At 39.7% G+C, this 23,492-nt stretch overlaps 1 protein-coding gene across 1 annotated transcript in view; it reads right to left on the bottom strand.

The window, feature by feature from the left end:
* hcn1 (hyperpolarization activated cyclic nucleotide-gated potassium channel 1) overlaps positions 1–23,492 on the bottom strand; it is a 52,840-nt gene that overhangs the window by 16,182 nt on the left and 13,166 nt on the right. Inside the window, exons 3-4 of the mRNA XM_008326053.3 lie at positions 11,563–11,724; positions 3,299–3,517 (exon numbers count right to left, since the gene is read on the bottom strand). Coding sequence (XP_008324275.1) covers positions 3,299–3,517; positions 11,563–11,724 — 381 coding nt within the window. The remainder of the gene's footprint in view (positions 1–3,298; positions 3,518–11,562; positions 11,725–23,492) is intronic.

Raw genomic sequence — 23,492 nt, 5'->3', positions numbered from 1 at the left:
TAAAGGGCTGGGAAACCCTGAACAAGTGACCGAGGGTCAAAGGATTCAGAGAAACATCTTCACCAACGGACTTACAAACTGGTTTTTGTTTCACCCAACACCTCGAAAATAAATACCATCTCATGGTGCTTAAACTTCAGGTCAGATGTATGGCTTGTGTGAGACCAGCTTCACCGAGCACAGGGCAGGAAGTAGGTCTACGGCTGACAAGCCACCTGACACAATTGTCAAAAGAACTGCAAGAACTATAGACTGATCGATAACAGTTCCAAGGGCTGGGGTTTGGGAAACAAATCTAATTCCATCCATGTGATGGACCTGGATGGCAATGATTTCTATTCATCCAAGTCATGAAACTAAATTTTGAGTTATATTTTATAGCATTTTACTTGACATTTTTCGATAATAAATAACTGGATGAGTCACAAATAAAAACAAATTTGAAACTCATTCATCTACCTGCTGTTATTTGCCTTTTTGTGTCCCGACAATAAACAGAAAAAAAGTTTTAAATTCAAATTCCTCAATTTGACACTTTGTCAAATTAAGGGATGTGGAGTTATTGTGATTAATTACAACCATGATTGTAATTAATCATGTCTTGTAATTAATTGTGATTATTCAACATCATTTTTGCATAATTCTTATAATTAATGGATCATTGTATTTGGTCATAATTTGTCTGGAACTCACAACAGAGTGATTCGTATCGAGTTGAGTGTGTGTGTATATATATATATATACATATATATATACACACAAACATACATATATTTCAAACTGAGTTCTTGTTGAGCCAAAGAGCCTCAGTATATTTCAGCTGATGTGTTTTCATCACTCTTGTTCATCGGTTGTTCACAGGAGACTTTTTCTGGAGGTAGGACAGAAACCATGATCCTCTGAGTCGGGCCAAAGCCCTGACGCCGACATCAGTTTTTCTAATAACTCAAACAGCCTGCAGCAGTGTTGTCGGTGTCCCAGGTCAGTGACAGGCTCTACGTGAGCAGTGGGATTCAGGCAGGGTCCACAAAACGAAATTTGTCAGTGGAGAGAAGGCACTTGAGAAACGAATCCTCCCTCATTGATTCACCTCCCGGCTGGGGAAAGGTGATAAGGAGCCAGGGTTTTGTTTGCGGGAAATTGATTTATTTTGAGATCACACAGTGTAACTTGTAGCATCTGCAGTGGCTCAGCAAGGTTATTTTTACTGGGAGGCTGAGGCAGCACAGAGCATGACACGACATTCCCTTTTATTTCCTTTTTTTATGTGTGCCCTCCGGCGTGAGATCATGGAAAGTTTTCAAAATATGACGACTTGATTTCAAATCCCTCATAACTTGTAATTACTGGTTTTATTGGCTAATCATCTCTAACACTTCCTTTAATGTATTCCACCCACAGTACAGTCTCTCGTCCAAACTCCACAGATTTGTTCACCCACTGAATCCTGCCCTACTTTTTATGTCTTTTATGTGCAATGTAAAAAAGATCAGGTTTTACAATTTGGGTTAGGGTTTATTTAGTTAGGATTATTTGGGGGGTTTTTTTATACATTTTTTCATCAACAGCATTTTCCCCCCTCGATAACATCCCAGATCATGATGATTTTTGTTACATACTCACAAGGCTCATTCTCTCTGCATTATTCTCCACCGCCTTCTCTTCTTTAAACATCCTCTCTCTTCAGCTACCCCCACTCTTTTTCCCCACGTGCATATTTCCAACCCCCAGCTGTGGCAGTGATAGATGTGATGACTCCAGGCTGAGTACCCTGAGCCCATCTCTGCTGCTCTACAGCCTGCTTCCCTGATAGGCACAGCCATCCAGCAAATCAGACCGTGCAGAATCTGGCTACATACTAGGCCTGTTACCAGGCACATGGCACCGTCAGCCCAGGAGCTGCCAGTTCGACGCCTGGAGCTGATGTCCAAAAGATAAAGTGTTATGTAGATATTGAGGAGAAGCAAGTGTAAATCACACACTGAGGAAATATCTGTCAGTCATCGGGGCTTCAAACATCTGACTGTTGGGCTGAGTGACGGACTGTCAGTGATTCACTGGAGGAAAAAAAAACTTGAATTTGTTTAGAAAGTTAAATAATGTGTGTGAACTCACTGTTGTTGATAATTGGTGTAGAGCTAAAATGAATGAACTTGAAAAGGGGAATAGTTAGGTGGAGTGAAGAGTGTAAACCAACAACTGACTGTGGAATATACTGTGAGTGTGTGTACTTTTCTCCTTTCCTTCCTTCCTCACTTCCTTTCTTTCTTCTGATTTATAATTATTTTTCTTCCATCCCTCCTTCCCTCCCTCTATCGCTCCTTCCTTTATTCCTTCCCTCCCTTCATCCCTCTAACCTTCTACCCTTGTTCTTTTCTAATTATCTCTCCTCTTTCCTTCCATTCTCTCCCCTTCTCCATCTTTCCTGCTTCCCTTCCCCTTGTTTCTACCTTTCTTTCTTCACCCTCCCTCTCTCCTCTCCCCTTTCCTCCCACACTGCCTCCATTCATTCTTTTATTCTTCTATTTGTTTCTTGCTATAAACCTTCTCAGATTAAACTGTACACTAGCCCTTTACTGCAATTAGTGTGCTTTTGAATTTTTTGTACCTCTTCCTCCTCTTTTATATGCTTTTATATTTTTCTCATGAATTTATTTTCAGGGCTGGCATTTCAGAAGGTTAGACCTATATGTGCAAAAATAATCTAACAAACATTCATCTTTTTTTATATTGTAAGAGTTAATGGTTTGCCCTTTAATTTTACACATGAAGACCTTCATTAAAAGACTAAAACCAGTACGACCCACTGTGGTAGTTTTTTTTTACATTAACAGCTGAAGTTTTAAGGTTCAAACCAGGTTCCTCCAAACACAGTCAGCATCAATCATGGTCATGTGTTCTGGAAATGATCCACGCCTATGTCCCCCTCAGCAGGATCACAGATGGTGGAGGCACTGAAGTGCTTGATAATCACTTTATGTAAGCAACAACAAAAAAATTAATAAATAAAAATAGAGAGATAGAAATGAAACGAAATGAAGAATAACCAGGTTCACTGCTGGTACAATGGCAGTGAGGTCAGAGGGCAGGTGACCCCTGGAAAAATCTGAGTAAAAAAAAATATTCTCAGATTTTCTGATGTTACACATGCTGTGCTCTATTAAAAAATTAATAATAATAATAATAATAAACAATAATTTAAAATGTAAGTATTTTGAAGATGTGTAGATCAGCATCAACTCTCTGGTCGAGTCGAGTCATACGCAGTAATGTGTGTGTCTGAGTGTTTTGATCTTACCTTCTCTTGGTATTGCCTGCGCGAGGAGTCCAGTGATTGGATTAAAGCTGTAGCGTGGCCCACAAACATGGCATAACAGGTGGCTCCCACTATCATACTGAGCATGGTGATCCACAGGTCAGACATGCTGACAGGTGCCCGGGCGCCGTAGCCAATGCAGAGCATGTGGCTCATGGCTTTGAAGAGGGCATAAGAATACTGCTTACCCCAGGAAACATTCTGTAAAGGTGAAGAAACAGAAGGGGTGGGGGTGGGGAGTTACTGCTAGGCAAGGCATGACAGAAACGAAGCCTCTCCTGCAGGCAGTACAGAAGGACAGGCTTTCCTTTGATGGATCACTGAACCTCTACCAAACATTCTGCCAACACTCTCCACGGCCGAGAGACTAATACCCTCAGTGAGAGACTGAACTTTCTACAATTCCCTCTTTTCGTCCCTCTGATCCACTCACTCATCAGCCGTGTTCATTAGCTCACTGTGATATTTGATTTCTGTAATAACACTGATCTAAGGCAGTGACATGACTCAAATTTCCAAACCTTGCTTAAATTACCTAATTTGAATTACACAGGATGGGAAAAGAGAAGGGCTAAAAAGATTCAGCACCTGTCTTGTGAGAAAGGGACTTATGTTGCATTAGACTAGTGGTGATATCTTGAACAGCATACCAGCTTGCCCTGGTACTCCAGGTTTAAATGTTTAATGTTTCATATATCTTTGTAATGTTTTCTTGGTTTAAATGCTCCGTCCCAGGTTTAAATGTTTAATGTTTCATATTTCTTTGTAATGTTTTCTTGGTTTTTCTTGGGGAGGTGGAGCGTCAGGGTCATGTGTGATAGGTCCCAGAAGATGGTGAACTACTAAGTAAAAATGTGACAACATGGCCAAAACTGGAACAACGTGGAATCACAGCCATCCATCATAACATCACCACACACTGTGGTTCAACCAGGAAGGGCAATAGGCTGCTGTGTATGCCAGAGATTTGCCACAGGCCTAGACCGCCGAGGGAACCTCCCACAGTGCACGGGGTATATTTACCTCCCACTTCTTATATATTTATTCGAGCACATTACACACAATACTATCACGACATTAACCTTGTGCTCATGGGTTTTTGAAGTCATATACAAGACTTAATGTTTCCCTGCAGTCCTGAAACGATGGCAGTCAGTGAATTACAGACAGAGACTCTCAGAGACTTGAAGGAATGGCTCCATGCCGCGGATCCAGAGCTGACAGTCGTGTAACACACATCAGCTCAGCTGTACGAGTGTCTTGTAAATGTCAGCTAGTCACTACTGATTCCTCTCAGCAGCTCTTTGTCACAAAAGAAGGGAAGTGATTTGCTCTTGGAGAGAGTCGTTCCTCTCTCCATCCGCAGCGTGCGTTCACGTCCTCGTGTTAGTCTTAATGGTATCTGCAGCAGGCTTCGTGGCTCTCCTCCTATCCCGCCGCGTCCAGCTGCATTTACGGCACTGTCGTCTCATCCGTACACACAGGCTACAGTATTGGAGATACACATGCACAGTGACTGCTCAATGGGGATAAAGTAACTCAGCCATTTAGGATCAGCCTGCGTCTTTATTAATGCGGGGTCATTATGAGGCATGGATGGACTACGACAACAGGGGCCTCTGGGCCATGGACGTCTGTTAGGCTTTCGCTGACATCTTCGGTATTATACTGAGCACATAGTTGTAAAGATTTCTATTATGTCTTTTAGCAGAGTCAAAATGGTGAGTTGACAGACTATTAAATGGATCAAACAGGAACAAAAGAGAACGTTCTTCAACCCTAATGGTTGTTGAATCTGCCGACAAGGGCTTTATTTAAGATTCTCCCACGACAGTATTTGAGACCATAGCCTCGAGGATTTTTAGTAACTTTTTCAAATCCAGATTCAGGGAGGCCAGCCATCTTGTCACAGTGGTTGGAGATTCAAGACCACAGCAGCAGCAGCAGCAGCAGCAGCAGCAGCAGCAGCAGGGTTCAGCTGTCAATCTTCCCCTTGAGTTATTTTTGTGTTATTTTGTCTCACAATATGTGACACTTTACATTTGTACAAATTACTTTATTAGCATAACATGTCTCAATATGTCCTTTTATACTAATTTGAATAATAATCGCATCGTTCTCCACAGCAGCAGCCTCTTCTTTCCTACTTGGCGTGTGGGTTACAAGCACTTTTGCCTTCAGTTGTTGTGCCCTGTCACGTTAACTATTTTTGTTTCAAGCATATGCTAGCCTTTAGGCAATATTCTTCCCTTTTTTTTGCCACAAGAGCCTTTTCTCTATTTTTAGCCCAGGGAAGTCACTTTGCATAAAAGGACTCCAAATTTCCCACAATTCTTTTTTCGATGCCTTAGGAAAAATGTGTCTATTGTCTAGAGTCAGAGGCAGGATTTAGCCTGCTCATTAATAAAGTGGATGTCACATGTGAAAGTGTGCCTTTTCCACAGGGACATGCAAATCCCAGAAAGTCCCTGCAGAGACAAATGCGATGCCTCACCAGTACAGGCCTAGAGCCACAGCCAAGCTGCTGACTCCTCCAATAGCTTCACCTCCAGTGAGGGAAAAGTGCTGAGGAAGCGGTCTATAACAGATCCTCTTCCAAAAAATGTATTGAATAAATAAAATTAATAAAACAAGTGTCTGCATGTGCAGTGCTGAATTTCCCATTGGCTGTAGTTCAACATGACACAGTATTTGTGTAAGTTCACATATGTCATACAGTACCAGATAGTGACGGCCCATAACACCAAGAAGAAAAAAAAACAAAACAAAAAAAACATGTATTCTAAAACATGAATAAATAAACAACCAAGTACAAATTAAAAATCTACAGAAATATATTAAAACTGACCAATTTGTAACTATTCAAAATTTGACCTCTTTTTCTGTTAGTTACAACTGTAATTTAAAAAATTAGATTTTTCTTTAAAAAAATTAAATTTATGGAATTATGAATATTATTACATACTTTAAGATTTGTTTTTATATCTTGTACATTTATAGAAAAAAAACTAACTAGATACTAAAGATACTAATTGTACTAGGATTATACTATATTAGGAGCATGTTGAATAAAAGTACTAGGATTATACTATATTAGGAGCACATTGAATAAAACTGTCATTTTGTATATGATTAATAAGGAAGTGACTGTTGATACTCTTTTGTCTCAAAAAGGAGAAAACAACTAGTAGCTATGATCCCATCTGTTGTTGTTGGCACAGCTTTAGCCTTGGCTAATTCTCAGCAGCAGCTAAAACTTCTTTCTTTTACACTGTTTATAAAAGACGGAAAAACAGTTTTTTATAATCAGATAACACTGATCTATCAGTCAGGGATTCGACAGTTGTCCAAAAAAAAACAAAAAAACATTTAGTATGGACGACACAGGAGCTAATACACACTCCCGGTCTCGTGTTTACTCCTCGCCCTGTAGCTACACATTGACATGTAGCGCACAAACCTGTAAACAAACCCATACTAGCCTGATTCCACAGCTCAAAAGTTTTTGCACAGTAACGCTGGCTTGTTCTCAAGTTCCTCGTTATAAATGTGAAACAGAGTTCAGGTTCTTCTTTAGCTGGGTGGTGAGTATGGCAGGCTTTTTATTTTTAGCAGCCTTGTAGTGACGTCTAACTGTGGTGTGTCTGGTAATGTTAGCTTAGCAACAGTTTGTAATCTCCTCTCCTCACAGGGAACTGGGCACAAACACACAACGGCACACACAAAAGCTGCATGCACTATTTGGTCAAAGTGGGAATGCACTGACGCTAAGGCTAATGGACGTCCAGGGAGTCAGGTTTAGAACAAGGACTTGTTAGTCTTTGTCTGGAGTAGAGACATCCCAGCTACAGTATCCAAACTCTTCTGCCAACGACATGCAAAAAGCTGTCATTTTCACTTGTTTGTTCTCGTTGTGATGGCATGTGTTTACACACAAACACACACACACAACACACACACAGCACTGGTAGATATGAAGTGTTTTTCTGCCTCTTCCTCAGCAGCAGCGTAAGGAACGCAGCAGTCGTCACATCCTTCCCTGTTTTTTTCTAATGATGTTTTCAAGCACCTGCTGAGGGAAAGGGAACTATACATTCCTACAGGAAGTTTTCTATTCGGCAAAATTTGGTGATTCCTTGGCTTTTTTCCTCTCATGTTCTGAGGAATTCTATTCATGTAAATTCTACAAAGAAGTTGAGCTGTTAATTATACTGAATTTTTTTAACTTTCTTTGTAAATAGCTCCTAGACTGCTAAACATCCAATATTCAGTTTGAAGGATTTAATTCATAATATTTATTAATAATATGAAATTATACAGTAAACACAAGTACAAGCATTTCCTTGACAATGAATAATTTGAATGAATGCTTCTATCGTCTTTAATGTTTGGCTTAATAGTGTTCTTTTTAGGCAATATTCAGAAAAGTTAAGAGCTAATACTATAACTGTGTCACAGACTGCAGTAAAACACATTTTTGCAATACTGTCTTCAGAATTATATAACAAAATCACTGTTGCTTTATATCATCATAACAAAGTGAGTCAAAGACCAAAATGTTTACCTCTACTTTGTTTTGGTTGGTTTGTTTTTTAAAAATGTATTTAAAAAAAAATCAAATTCTTCAGTAGTAGTCATTTGTGGTTGTACTGCAGTTTATATTCATAGAGCAATTAGGTCATAAGAAATCAAAATGAAAACAATGTCATTATGTAACTGAATAACTGAATGAACTGCAATTAACTGTAATCATGGTTGACTAAGATGAAGCTTTAGCTCCATTTAGACTGAGTCGTGTGGCCGTGTCATCACAACACGGCGACTCCCACATTCCCTCACACTCTTCTCACACAGGATGTCACTGGTTATGTGATCAGCAAGGCAATACATGAGTCACAGCGCTGAGAGTGACCCGGTGGCATTGGTTGGTAATGACACTGATGAATAACTCCGAGACCAACAGGATGTACTGCTCTGCTCCAAGGACAAACGGTGACCCCTCCCACTAATGCAGACCCTCAGAGGGAGGAATCCATAAGGCTGCAGGTGAACTCTTCCACCTCCACTGACGCATTCCCTGTGCTAATCCTGACGGTTTGTTTTCACAGTGTCCAGATACTTTTTTTAACATGAGACAAAGTCCAAACAGGACACCGTACTAAACCATGAGCAATGTAACTGATAATGTAGTCTTTTAATTTTACTTCACTGTTTCTAACAACTCTTTCTACTGTTACAGGCACTCATTTAGACTAGTTTATATTCTACTGTTTAAATTTGCCAATTAAAACATGAAATCTAGTCTTTGCCCAGTTGTTAGCATCAGATAAAATGAAATAAAGCTATGTTTTTTTCTTTCAATATTACACTTCTTTTTAGTTTTCCATCCCCTTCCTTTGTTCTTTGTAACTTTATTTCGACGGTCTTCAAAGGAGATTTACCAGATAAAGAATGACATTTTAACAACAAAGGAGATTCAACGTTTGCCATCACCAGCGCAAACAAACACACCATCATAACAAAACCTAGTCTCAGCAGAGAGGAAATCAAAAGTTTTCTTTAACAGGAAAAATAAGGCATTGTTAAGAAGTTTCAAACTTCTTGTGGAAATGTCACTTGAGGCTCGTCTGAAGAAAAAACACCTGCGATGGTGAAAAACAATTCTACATCAATACTCTAACACTAAACCCCTCATTAAACACAACATCATCTCAGGTTGGTTTGAAGCAGCAGAAGGTTCTCTGCTCTGAACATCAGCAACTCAATACTCAATTTATAATAAATGCCTCGGCCTGAACCAACGAACAGGAGGCTTTTTTTTTTTCCTCCTTTCTTTTGGGACATTCTGTTCTCGGCGACTCCTTCAACAATTACAGTATGGGACGGAAACAGAGGCCGGTCTGGGCCTATGTCCATCTAAACTGTGTGAGAGACATACATCCTCCAGGGAACACTGTCCTGGACACATGTGCTAACACACACACATATCTTTAGACTGTACCTGCAGACGAAAGCAACAGCCCATTAGCCTCTCACCCGAACCAACACAGTGACAGCAGACATTATCTTGTCTGGTGATTAAGTAAATGCAGCCTCTAAAAAGTAAGACGGTGCTTTCAGGCCATTAGTCAAGCAGATAACAGCCCTACATTCTGCACTGCACCACTCAGCAGTATCTGCACGCCGAGTTGGCCCCACTCGTCTTCTCGCGGCTGGAAACACAAGCACCGGCCCAACGATAGGGGGAAAGTGACGCAATCCTCGTCAGACAGGTGCTGCCCTGAGCAGGCTCCGTTATGTATTTTTATCTGTAGTAAAATATGAGAATTCTTCTGAGGAGTTTTAGGGCATTTACTCCTCCACATAGTGAAGGTGTGAGAAGAAGGAACCCTCACGTGGGAGAAGAGCCGCGTGTTGAATCCACCAGGCTGTGGTCAGCAGCCAACAGGCTTCTACTGCACTTCTGCAGAATGTCCACAGGGGACAGGAAACACTGCCATAAACAGCCCACACAGTCACGCCGTAGTGGCTAATCATTAGCCCAACATGCTAAGGCACTTATTACATGTTCAACCTTAATATGTCTCGTGCGGCAGATGAAGCCAAGCCCATCAGCAGTTTGTAAAGATAAAGCACGGCGCTTGAAGAAGAGTGTGAGGAAGATTCTCAGAGGACAGAGAAGAACACTTCCTTAGTTCATTCAGGAAATTACACGAAAAAATATATATTAATGCCTAACTACTGTACCTATCGGTGTTGGTACATTGGAGGTACTATTAGCTTTGTGCAGTTTTTCATGGTCTGAAATATTACATTTAACTGAACTAGAATATGTTGTGTCTAATAAATAAATGAATATTGAAAACCACTGATTAAAATCTTTAAATAAAGAATAATCAATTATCAACAACAACATCAACAACATCAACAACATCTGCTTCACTATTTAAAGGTCCAGGTTTTTTATGTTGTATTTAAATATTAAGACAAATGTATCATTGAGAGGATTAATTTATATTCAATATTAAGACAAATGTATCATTGAGAGTATTAATTTATATTCAACCAAATCTATTTTAAACCAGTGACCGGTTACTCATTCGTGGCCACAGGAAAAACATCATATTCATGACTTTGTGAAGCAGGTGTTTCATCCACACTCACAGATTTGAAGTATGAATCACCTCCTTTAAAACGACTAGACTTTGATGGGGTCGGTAGAATGCTTTAAATATTATTCTGACTGATAAGAAAGAAAGTCTACTTATTTACACATGACTGAATTAGACACAAACTGTACCAGACTGAAATAAACATGACTGGAGAATGACGCCATAGTATTTGGACCTTAGCTTAACAGGTCCAAACAGGCCCTTTAACCACTGAAAGACAAAGTCCCTGAACATGAATTTACAAACACTGTTAGCCCAAAGGCCTGCACACACAGGTACAAGTCAGTATTTCTCTGACCACCGTTTGGAGAAAGAACTACAAACAGAAAGACTGGTAAACACACAGGGATCCATAACAACAAACCCTGAAGCAGAATTTTGGGAACAGCTCAAAATAAAGTAGTTTTCTCTGTGGAGAAACTCAACGTACTCACAACCTGCAATGTCTTTGCTGTATTGTTTGAGAATATTTACGTTGACTGACATTTTTCATAAACTATAGCTTTATTTTGTGTTGAGTTTTTCCCCACTATCTCTCAATTTGGTTTATGTTAAACAGAACAAACTGTCAAAAGAAGAAAAAGGCAACTTATTAGTAGTACTAAATTAGAGCACACATACATGTATATATACTGGATATACACATATATAAATATAATTATACGTATATACTTAAATATATACACATTTACACATGCATATTTATATATATACACATATACATATGTATACATATATATACATATATACATATATACATACATACATACATATATGTATATATACATACATACATACATACATATACATACATACATATATATACATATATACATACATACATACATATATGTATATGTATACATACATACATACATACATACATACATACATACATACACATATATACATACATACATATGTGTATTTGAACACTATTTTAAAAAAATTATGTTTCAGAACATCTAGTCGCTTTTACTTTTCTAAAACAGAGCAAAAGAAGATTTAGCTGACTCCACTTCTGACTGGCCAAAATAACACAAAAAAAAAGACAAGACAAAGTGCAATACTTACAACCATCCCGTTTAGGGAGACCCAGCAGTCGGGGGGAAAGTCTTGGAGGAGAGGCACCAGATACTGGAGACAGCCATCCCAGTGACACAGCAGCAGCATCATTCCTATTAGATTAAATATTCTTACCACGGCACTGGCCAGGTCATAGGTCATATGGAAAATCTGTCAAAGAGAAAGACGGACAAGGATTTCACGGTTAGGTCTCTTTCTACTTTGACTTTGCTGTATGAAAACAGTTGCGATCAAACTTTGGGGGAAAAAAAAGTCAAATCTTCCCTGGCAACCAGATTTAAATCAGTCTAAAAGCACCAGAGAAATGTTAAAAAAAATCTTTTAAAAAGGTCCTAACAGTACAAAGTCACCTTTAGAGAGAACACAGAGGGTGCTAGTGCATTTGTGCAAGTGTGTGTGTGTGTGTGTGTGTCCTTGCAATCAATCATAAATGTTGAGCAATGCAACATGGCTTCCTTCCAGAAGAACAACATCCAAGGGAGAAGGTCCTTTAATAACACACTTCACTGCAGGGAGACTCAGGCATCGAACTAATGCTGTTTGATTAAACAAGTACAAATCTCTGAATTAACTGTAAAAAAATACATTTAAATTTTTGTTTAGTCGAGCAGTGACTCAAATCTCTGAATTAACTGTAAAAAAATAATTTTAAAATTTTGTTTAGTCGAGCAGCTTATGTGACTGTTTAATCAGCACCAGGATGTTTCTGAATCAGGCAGCCATCAGCAGGATGAGAGGACGTCGTTGTTTCATTAGTAATGGACAAAAACAATTGACTTCTGGGCCACTGGCCTGGATATGAATTCAGTCATTTTTAGTTATTCTGTGAAGCTGAAGGTGGGCCCTGATTGGTGGGTTTCACATCATAAAGTTTACCCATTCAGTTGCCAATTTATTTTAGGAAATGCATCCCAGGACCATGTCTATTTTTTAATGTATTGCTGTCCAATTCTCATAATAGAAAATTAAAAATTAAAATGTGGAAAATGTGTGCAGAACGGGTTTGTCCTGTTGAAATCCTTTGTGGTTTTCTGTGAAACGACATGTTGGAATGTGAGTCTAAGAGAACTCCACTGATGGTCAGGTTAGATGTATTCAAGATTTTTTTTTTATAAAAGTCTTTGACACAAAAACATATCAAATTACTAACTTAAATATATATAGACTTTAGTTTTAATTTATGTTTTCTTTGAAAATGGTTTGTTTGTTATCACTACTATGACTTTAACCACATATTCATTAAAAACAGATCGTATCTGAATATTATTGTCTATTCCCTCTCCTGGATATGCACTTTGGTTTCATTTATTTAAAGAAAGAAAAAGAGCACAAAACCACCGAGGATCCTAATTGCAGAAGCCAATCACCCACAAGCCTCCTGAAGTGCAGCAGCTCTAATATCTGATTGTGGACTTAATGTATTCTGGCATCATTCCCGTCCACTTTTACCCTTAGTTAAAACAGTAAAACTGCAGGGGCTTTAACAGCTCTTTGAATCCTCATCTCTCCACTGTGTTCCTGTGTGACGTTCCTCTGACCTTTCTGAACAAAGGACAGAGACCACAGGGCAGAACAACGGGGCAAACAAGGAGGCCGGGGTGATGCTTAAATCCCTGGGTGGTTCAACTCATCCACCCGGAGATACAGTTGGTGCACTGACGGGCTAAAATTAGCCCCTGGCCTATAGAACGGCTGCTCAGATCTTCAGTCTAACAGAAGCGTCTTTGTTTGTGGACACAGTTTGACAACATGGGTACATACAAACAGGGACAAACAGGGCGAAGACAAAGCAGGGCGGTGAGGGTGAAAAAGTAAAAGGTGACTTCTTAACACTACAACAATATCAAGTACCACGTGTGATTCACACCAAGCAGGAATAGACAAAAGTTGACCCACTAACTCCATAACTGAAAAGCAACAAAAACAGGGATCGGAAAACTGGACCGTACGTTTTATGGCAGAGTGAAAAGGTCATCCATATTCAAAGGTCATAAAGCATTTAGCAAAGTTCCAGGGAAGATTTTGTCTCGCTGGAGGGCCTGAGTGAACTTTGGGGTCAGTCTGAGTCCCTGAAGCCAGACAGAAAAGACATAGGAACAAATGATCACTATGTTAATGAAATGATTTGTTTGGGTTTGTGTTGTACGGTCGCCAATGGTCTAATGGCTGCAGTGGTGCCAGTGGAGGGGATTAGACAGGATAACCTTCGTTAGGCTGGAGTCATAAACAGATTTAGGAGGGGCTTCAGTTTGTAGTAGTACTCTGAAACTGAATAAATCTATTCTTGATACTTGATAAAATGTTTATCGACCAGAAACTTTAAGTTCTCGATGACTTTCTATTTGACCAGACGAAAACAAAAAGTCCCTCTAACGATGCATCACTGCCAACCTGACAACCACGACCCAGATCTTTTTGGTTTCTCAGCACAGGGACTTGAACCTTTGACCAATTCATCAGTTCATCCATGAGAATCAAGTTAATGATGCAGCCACATCTGAAAGGATTCTAAGATGGTACTCTCCTGATACTGGATACACTGATGGATGTGTAGACCAATATCACAGTAACTGCAGCCAATACAGCTGCAGAGTTGTACGGACAAGAAGGTCAGCCCTTCAGGTTAAAGAAAACAAAAAGTCATGTTTTGATTCAATGTCATGTTGGACAAAGTCGTCGACAAAGTGTAGGAAGACAAATATGTCTCCACGGAGCAGGGACAGTTTCACTGCCTCCTGTGCTGCTCTGTCCTCGTGAGTCTTGTCATTGAACATGTTCACACAGACGCTGTCGACAAAAGACTTTAACCAATCCCTGCACTGTTGGTTCCTGAAGTGCTGGGACTATTATTATGCAGTGTGTTAAGGCTGAGAGCTAATGCTTTAGGTGGTTAAAAAAAAAGAGGAGTAACTGCTGACTCTAAATGGGGAGGGGGTCGTTTAAGGACTGAACTTCTTTCAAATGTTCTTTCAGTTTTGGAAAACAAATTCAGATTGAGCTCGATCAAAACGATTGTGAAAACAAAGCTTCAATAATTTTATTGAATAGATGTTGTTTTTTGGGTGACATAATGATAAAGCTTTTCAACGTTGGAGACGTCTGTGAAACATGACTGAACACTTTTTTTGATTAGATTTTTGTTTTTAATCACCATCACAACCAAAGCTAATACAGGGCATTTCAACAAAGTCATTATAAAAACAAACATCCCAATGAATAACAACAAAATACAGATTTTAAAAATGTGTCTCTCCTTAAAGTTTGACTTGACATTCCGTCACATAAGTCAAGGTCCTCCTCGAACTATTGTTGTCTATATCCAGCACATCATCATTACCATTTATCAGTAAAGTACTACAGCACGTGTAGTAAACATGTTTGACTCCAACCCTAAGTACCACTGTGGCAGTTCTTCAGGCTGCCACTCCCCAAAATAAGGAGAATTTATTGTTATAAAGTGAGATATTAAAAATGAAATGAAACTACATTTTAATGCAACCTCAAATTGGACTCAAGTAACCTCTGGATGACTTTAGCGGGGATTAGCAAGGAACTGAATTAAGTGAATTTAAATCCACTGCTGGCTGCCACATTAAAGTGACAAAACTGCTTTCAGGGAGAGAGAGATGAAATTCTGCTGCATTACTGTGTGTAGTAAATCTCTTTTTGGAAACTCATTTGTCTTTCTCCTTAATCAAAAAATAACAGTTTAACTTGGACTGGCAAAACATGTCATCCTGTCAGAAAAATAATACTGGGATTAAGAAAGTCTCCCAGCGTCTGAATGGAAACAAAAATTTGCCAAAAAAGCTGAGAAGGAAATGTTTAATATTTAAATATTTTATCTCAGTTTGTTGAAAATGATTATATTTCATGTTGGACCGTAGTAATAGTCTGATGTCTAACGCCTAATCTCAGTGCTATATGCAATCATTCAAACAGTAATAGACTGGGAAACGTTGTTCCATCAGAGATGGCAGGAGGAGCTCGTGGTAAAAGATACAATTTGTTTTCCCCTGTATAAATATACAACAGGTCTCGGTCTCAGGTAGAGTGCATTTTGGAAATGAGGTCAGTGAGTAATTTGTAGGCAGACTTAATTAAAAGGCAGGTGGTAATCAATGGGTTCTTTGCACAAGAAAGAAAACAAGGCAATAACGCAATAATAGACTTTATGGATCATTATTCCTCATCTGCTCCGATCTGAACTCTGAACAGAGAAGGTTCTGCACAACAGAGGTAGGTACACGTGTGGTGAGAGCATTGCAGGAGAATTATACTGTGTATGAACGGGTTAAAACTTATATCGTTATACATATATATATATGCATATATATATATATTTGGTAGACAAGCCAACAAACTGTTAAAGGTCAACAATAGTAAAAGCTGGAGTTCTTAATTACCTTTCAGGGAAAAAATACCACGATATAAAAGGTTAAATCTGTCAACATATTTTGTGCTAAAAAACAAAAAAAAAACAAACAAAAAAAACCAACAACTTCGAATTACCCCTACCACCAATTTGTGTGTTGTGTGTTGTGAATTTGTGTGTTCATATTTTTCTCTCTGTGACAAACCTGTAAAGGGATTTGCACATTAAAAAGATTCAACTGCTTCACTCTGATAAATTCACCAGCTCTAATGAGGCTTCAGGAATACGGTGCAGTGATACCTGCATGCTGCGGATTTGTTTCAATACACAGTGGGAAACACAAACTGGAGACTACCTGTGAAGTCGAGTTTTTCTTTGCTTTATTCTGACATGAATTTTGTCAAGCGTTTAAGAATCAAGTCCCATGTATTGTCAGAGCCAAACTGGAAGAGATAATCTCAGGAATTAAAAAAATATTATTAAAACTGATAGGAAATGTATAGGAAATGTTCATGGTCACTGAATATTTTATTTTATTTAAGTGAGGAAAAACAAACACAATTAAACAAAATAATAATAATAATAATAATTTGAACTTCATTGATCCCAATTAATTGTGTTAACAGCAGATCACCAGACTGCCCCTTGGTGGCGCCAAGGTTGTGGTTCCTCTGGGAATCGAACCCAGGACTCTCTGCTGTCTGCTGTAGGTAACTGTCTACAGGCAATTGACCTGTAGCTGCATCATCGGCCTCTGGACTTTTTCCAACTTCATTCAGAATAAAAGCCAAATTTGACATTAAAGTCGGCCATGCTAACTGCATCAAAAGTCAATAGGAGAAGTCAGCACTAGTGTGACAGAGCACAGTACGGGACTGTGTGTTCAAAAACTCTTTTACTGTATACTTGACTGAGCCTAACGATCAGAGGGTCACGTGTAAGAAACAAGATCATGTTGCTTGGGCTTGTAAGATTATTTTGAGCATTTATCATTAAAAATAGAGTAAAATCAGTTAAATATAGCTGCGTGGCTGGATAAGGCGCTGTGAAACTCGGCTTAGCTTTTGCCACTGTGGTGTGATAACTCGGTGATGTCCATCACATGTTTAAATCAGGGCACTTACTGGCCCAGCAGCTCCCTCTGAGGAGAGCACTGCTGTTCTTTTTGCCACGTTTTTCCCCCATTCCTGTGTCTGTCAGCAGTATTCTCTTGTTCTTTCACTAGGCACATCACACTCTACCGCAAGCCTTGGCCGCTGTCTCACCCGCTCTGTGTCTATTTTGGTCGTGTGAGCGTGATAACCTCAATGCTTCTGTTCTGCCTTAATCTGTGCTCCTCCATTCAAAGCTGCATTGGCAAAGACATCATCCTGCGGGGCACAAACTCACACATCCAACAAAGTAATGTTTACGATGTGTTCTCCGTGGTATTCGGGTGTGGATTATGCTAAGAGATTGCGATGGAATTTCTATGTTATCTGTACTGTGTCACGTCAAGATTCTTGTACCTATGTCCTGTGAGAGCGGCGTGACTTGGTGAGGCAGTTAATTTCTTTCCGGGTTCATGAAGACGTGCTTTAATACACAGTGATAATACAGGCTGAGTGTGTACAGCACTAAGAACTAGATGTATTTATGGATGAGGAGGAGGAGGCTGTTTGTTCTATTGATTTGTACCTGTAACCTGAGCAGTGCTAACACAATAACAACATAAGCTCAGTACTAAGAAATCACCAACATATGACTGACATTTCAATACAAATGCAGTGCTGTGGCTCAGTCGGTGACACCTGCACCTCTCAACAGAGTGATGAGAAAATTACTGAGGAAAATAAATGGATGTTGTGCCGGAGACACGCAAGAACAACTGTTTTCCCCATGTGACCCATTTTCCACACCAATTGTTTGGTTACGCAAGTCAGTTTCAGAGCGACGGTTTGACAACATCATTCCTGGAATTAAATCGTTGAGCTGAGTCTGGGCTGGAATGACAAACAATTGAATGTTTGGTGATGGATCAGGGCGGAAAAGATCGAACAACAACACTGGTGTTTAAGCAAAATCCGCTGGTGAGGAGTAATGTTTTTTATCACCTGCTTCAATACATCACACAGTGAGCTTTAAACAATAGTTTTAATGGGACTTTACTTTTAGACTTTGTTTAAAGAAGACGTGACCTGCTCAATAAAATTGTCTTTTCTAATTTAATGTCCCTTTTAAACACAGTTCAAATACGAGTCTGAGACGATTAAAAATATCTTTCATTTTAATATAAACAATGAATACATCTATATGGATATATATACATAAATATATATATTCATATATACATATACAGTATATACATATTTACATATATATGTGTATAAATATATATATATAAAAGTTTGATTCCCTGAAATATTACAAACATAAATAAGCAAAAGAGAGCCAAGATTCACAGGATGAAAGAGGAAGTGAGGAGCGAGTGTTGCAGCCTGAGTTGCGGTTATGCTAAGAAGGCAGATTAGTGCCCATGTGAGCGCAGGAAGGATTTGACTGGATTGCACAGGGTGACCTGTGCTGTGTGCTTGTGTAAACAACAGCAGGACAGACCCCTTCCTCCTGCCAGGAAACACTCTTCTCAGTGTCCGTGGCTTATAGTATTATGATATTAGATGTAAGAACAATGTGAAAGGTGTAACAAAATGAACAGTCGTCGTCACCGCTCCACGAGGCCCACGTGTCACCCTGGCTGCAGCAGCGTCACATTATCTAATCTCACATAGCTCTGAGTGTGTCGGCCGCTGCTTCACGACTACACCTGATATGTGGCCCTGTCTAATCTGTTCTGCAGTGACAGCATAACAAGTCATCTTTGCTGTAATGAGTCTTTTCTCAAACGACGCCTCGACATTAATAATCATTGAGACAGATGAAGGCAGCGCCACTAAATCTGTCCACCACGCCGTCAACTATTGGGAATTGAAAAGTAGAACCCTGGAATGCATCACTAGTTACTAATTAAATCATTTGCACAGGGCATAATTACGGGATGCCTTCCATAAATAGTGTAATAACTAATGTGTCATCATGTCACATGTAGGACATCAGTCTTTCAAGTAGGCATTAGTGACGATCAGTCTTTTTTGGGGAAATGACAGAAAAATCAATCATAAACTATATAAAAATAATGTATTATTGTATAAAATTCATTTTATGTTATTATTATTATTGTGGTTCCATAGTATGGCAGTTGTCAAGGTCCTGGGTTCAAGCCCCATTGGAACCACATGCTCAATGGCGCCCCCTGTGGCAGGCTGTGTGGGTTGCAGAGACTCACCCTGTTAATACTCCCATTGTGGGACTTGATTAGAAAGACGTTAGAAATGGTCACCCCCACCAACACAAGTCCAGTGAGCAAAAATAACTGAGATTAGCCTAATCTCCACTGTTATCACTGCAGTCCCCTCTCAGGACTGGAGCTGTCATCTGTCTGCTTACTGTACCGTGCACACCAGGCAGACCGAGGCTCGTGTGCACGAGGGGATATCCCAACACTGAGGACAAAGGATCAGAGGTGACGCTGGAGGTGTCTGAGGTCAAGACGTTGTGGTCCTAAAAATAGTAGTGATAGTAGAATAGTAGTTTCTGACTGTTGGCCCATCATCCCCAGAATGTGAGTAAAATAATTTTAATTTGATCAAAGCTGACATTTAAAAATTTAGACACAAAACGGTAACATTCTGGCAAACATCCTGATAAACTTTGTTTCTCCAATCAAAGTTTTTCAAATAATTGTGGCCGAAGAAAATAGGCCCAGATTTCATGGGTGGGAATGTGAGGGACATATGTGGGACAGTACTGCCGATGCAGAGGTTTGTAAAAATAATTTAGAGACAGATCCTCATGTCAAGACACCATCTCCATGATGGGTTTGATGATTCTGCACAAATTAGAAAAGAACTGCATCATCCACATATCGTGAATTGTGTGTGTGTCTGACTCTGCCTGCCACAAAGCTGATTTAAAACATTTCTATTTTATATCGTGTACCAAACTACTTCACACTAAACTGTCCCAGATCAGTTCTTTCTCCTTATTACTGTGGCCAGCCCCAGCAGCTCTTTGGCTTACTGACAGTTCATACAGTTTCTTTATCAAATAAAAGGTTGGTCTCAGACGCACACGGTGAGATATGAAGCAGTACAGAGAGAGTGGTAGAAGAAGGGAGCGAGGCGGTGGAATAGAAGTACTCCCAGTAGGAAAGTCTGCACCATTTTAAATGTCACACATCAGCCAAGAGTCCGTGAGCAGCAGCATGAGAACTAAAAATGTAGAAAATCCAAGAACCAGAACAACCTTTTAATCATATAAACCTTCCTGCGTGACTGAAATATGTGTGTGCGCCTGTGAAGTGATCGTGTATCTAGAGTCACAGGAGCGCTGCTGTAACATCCTGCAGTTACATCCCGCTGTAACACCCCGCAGACTGACATGTTCAGCAAGATTTAAACTTTTTAATAGCTGAGAAAGCATTCAGCTCTTCATTTTTGGAATGATAAAATGAAAACTTATAATGCTTGAACCGTAAACAGGCCTCCAGTCACTAGGTGGCAGCAACTCATTCAGTAGTTTGTACAGATAGGAAAGTACATATTATCAGCTTCTCAATAACATTTCAATTCGAGGGGGCGTGGGAAAATTTCTGTCCCCTTATGGGGGGCCAACCACTGGTTTGGTGGTTCTATAGTGTAGGGGTTAGCACACAGAGAGAAGTTAGCCCTGGGTTCGATTCCCAGAGTAACCACATACTTGGCACCTGCAGGGGGCAGCCTGTTGCAGCAGATCTGCCGTTAACAAGCCTCATAAAAGTGGTTGCAGAAAAAAACTTGTTTGGTGACAATCGTTCACCATGTGACTTGTCCATAGTCTGCATATTGTCCCGGGACCTGACTGTCATGTGTTAGCCCATGTGACTTGTCCATAGTCTGCATATTTTCCCGGGACCTGACTGTCATGTGTTAGCCCTGTACAGGCAGCCGTGTCTTGACACAACAGATAGAAAAGCTGGCGACCAATTTCTTTACAGTAGTTGTTTTGGTGGACCATCCAACTCCACATATCTTTCCACAAGTCTCACGATTAACTCCACTCCAAGCCATATGCTTCAGTGATTAACAATCTCAGCGGCAGTTAACAAACCCGACTAGCAACAGAAGGAGCCGCGAAGGAACTGGCAGGAAATAGATGGAGTTAAATCTACAGGAAAATAAGAGGGAAAGCTCATCTGTGGACTCGAGGGTCTGTGATCTCCACCCTTGTTGGCGAAGATCTGAGCAAGAACACGAATCAAGAACTGGGTTTTTCAACATCAAAGAGCCGTGTCCCAGTGGAGGCAACTAACCAGTGGAAGCAACTAAACAGAAAAAAAAGAAGAAAAAAAACCCTTTCTTATCACGTCTTTTCTTTGGTTTTGTTTTAAATAATGAGAATCAAGAGGTTGTTGACTCACGTTGGCTTTGATTGCAAGTGTCAAATATTGCATCGAATTTAAAGCTGCTGTAAGTTATGTGGATGTAAATGTTGGAGAATTGCACATAGAGACCTGTAAATAATGATCTTTCCCACCCCTCACCCCCCACAGGCTGCGTCTTCCTCCACATTAGACAACAATCTGCTTCAGTTCCAACATGCCTGCTGATGCTGCAATAGAAACAAGAGCCTAATTCCCTGTTTTGTCCTGATTAAAGACACAATGTCACGTCAAAATTAAAGCCCTCGGCCGTGAAATCGTTGAATTCACACCGTATTCCAACGACTGACTCAAAGCAGAACAAAAGGATTCGTGAACACTGACAACATGACCATACATATTTATATCTTTCCTGCAGTAACTAAGGGCGGAAGCTGCTGTGACGGAATGCAACAAAGCAGAATATCACTGTGGTTCCTTAATGAGAAATGTAGGAGTTCGGAGCTGGGAATATTTACTGTGTTCACCATGCAGAATATCACTGTGGTTCCTTAATGAAAAATGTAGTTCTGTGTTCACCAGAGGCCAGAAGCATAACATCTTAAGAAACTAGCTTCAAATAAACAAAACAAAAAGTCAAGTTTAATTGATTGAGTTACGTTTTGTGGTCAATTAAAATGTCATAAAAATAAATGGGGCACTTCATAATTAAAGGTTAAATAGCTGAAGAATAAAATAAGAAGCTAAGCAACTTCGCAGCACTGTTTTTTTTAACCTGTGGGACATTTGTTTTATTATATCTATGTGTAGTTCACTATATTGAATATACAAAACTGGCTTCCTATATATTTATACATAAAGAAGTATTTCCCAGTACTGGGGTGTGCACTTCTGGGCTTTCTCAGATCTGTATCTACCAAACAAAGCCTTCTGACCCAGTCTGGAGAAACCAAGGCTCGCTGAGATGAGGGCAAATCAATCTTCTGCTACAAACACATCATCAGCACCTGAAATTACAACCTGCTGACGTACAGTGATAAATTAAATGTTGTTTCCAGGCAGAGCAAATATACCCACTGCTTCGTCCTCAACATACCTTTTCTTACAAGAAAACAGACTTTTCTGTGCTTGGCAAAGCTCCGCCCTGTGTCCCAGGTTATTGTTGGGACATTTACCAGCTGCACATTCTTGACTGTGTGCATCACAAGCAGCAGCAATTCAGAATCTGGGCTAACTCACACCTGCTCCAAGGTACCCTGCAGCCCCAGGCTGCCTCAGGCACACTGGAGAGCCCTGCTAGGAAGTTTAATGATCATAGGATAAATGTGTGGTGAAATTTTTTTTTGTTCCTTTGATGCATGTATATAAACTATCCAGATCAACAGATGTACTGCAGACACACATGAAGACACTACACAGGCCTTCAACATTACAAATGACTGCAGTTCGTATCAAATCGTATACATTTTTTCCCCCTCACTTTACTCCCTACTTCAACCTAAATCATCACTGAGGACTTCATGACTCAGCACATCGTCTTGTATCTCTGAATAAGACCGGGCTAATGGCCTGGGGAGTGATTCCCAACCACTCTGCCCTGGCACACCAGTGTGTCCTAAGGGATCATCGGGTGATGATTTAATGTAATTGCTCTGAAAACTACTAATTTATTTACTGCAAATATTGTCTACGTTCATCATGCGACAAAGTCAGGCAGAACAATGAAATACTTTCCCACTAGGTGGCACCAGTAGGCTATTTAAAAATCAAAAGTGAAAAACAGCTGTTGAAGAATATCTGGTGATTCTCTTTCTTCAATTCCTGCGAGTACATTAGGTTTATGTTCAACTAAACAGGTTGATAATTAATAATTAATATTAAGTAACTTGTGAGTAAATTTAAACTTTATTAGAAATACTTTTTGGGACATTTTTGTGTTTGGTGGTGCGGCCTAGAATCTTTGTAATGTCCATTCAATTAATAATATTTCACCAAAAAAAACCCACAATTGAACAAATGCACATTTTAAAAAACACAATTGAACAAATGCACATTTACAGCAGATGGAAACACAAATAGCTGTGGGAG

The sequence above is a fragment of the Cynoglossus semilaevis genome, chromosome 14, assembly GCF_000523025.1.
Source record: "Cynoglossus semilaevis isolate Cse_v1.0 chromosome 14, Cse_v1.0, whole genome shotgun sequence".
NCBI lineage: Eukaryota > Metazoa > Chordata > Actinopteri > Pleuronectiformes > Cynoglossidae > Cynoglossus > Cynoglossus semilaevis.
This window is presented reverse-complemented; position numbering and strand designations above follow the sequence as displayed.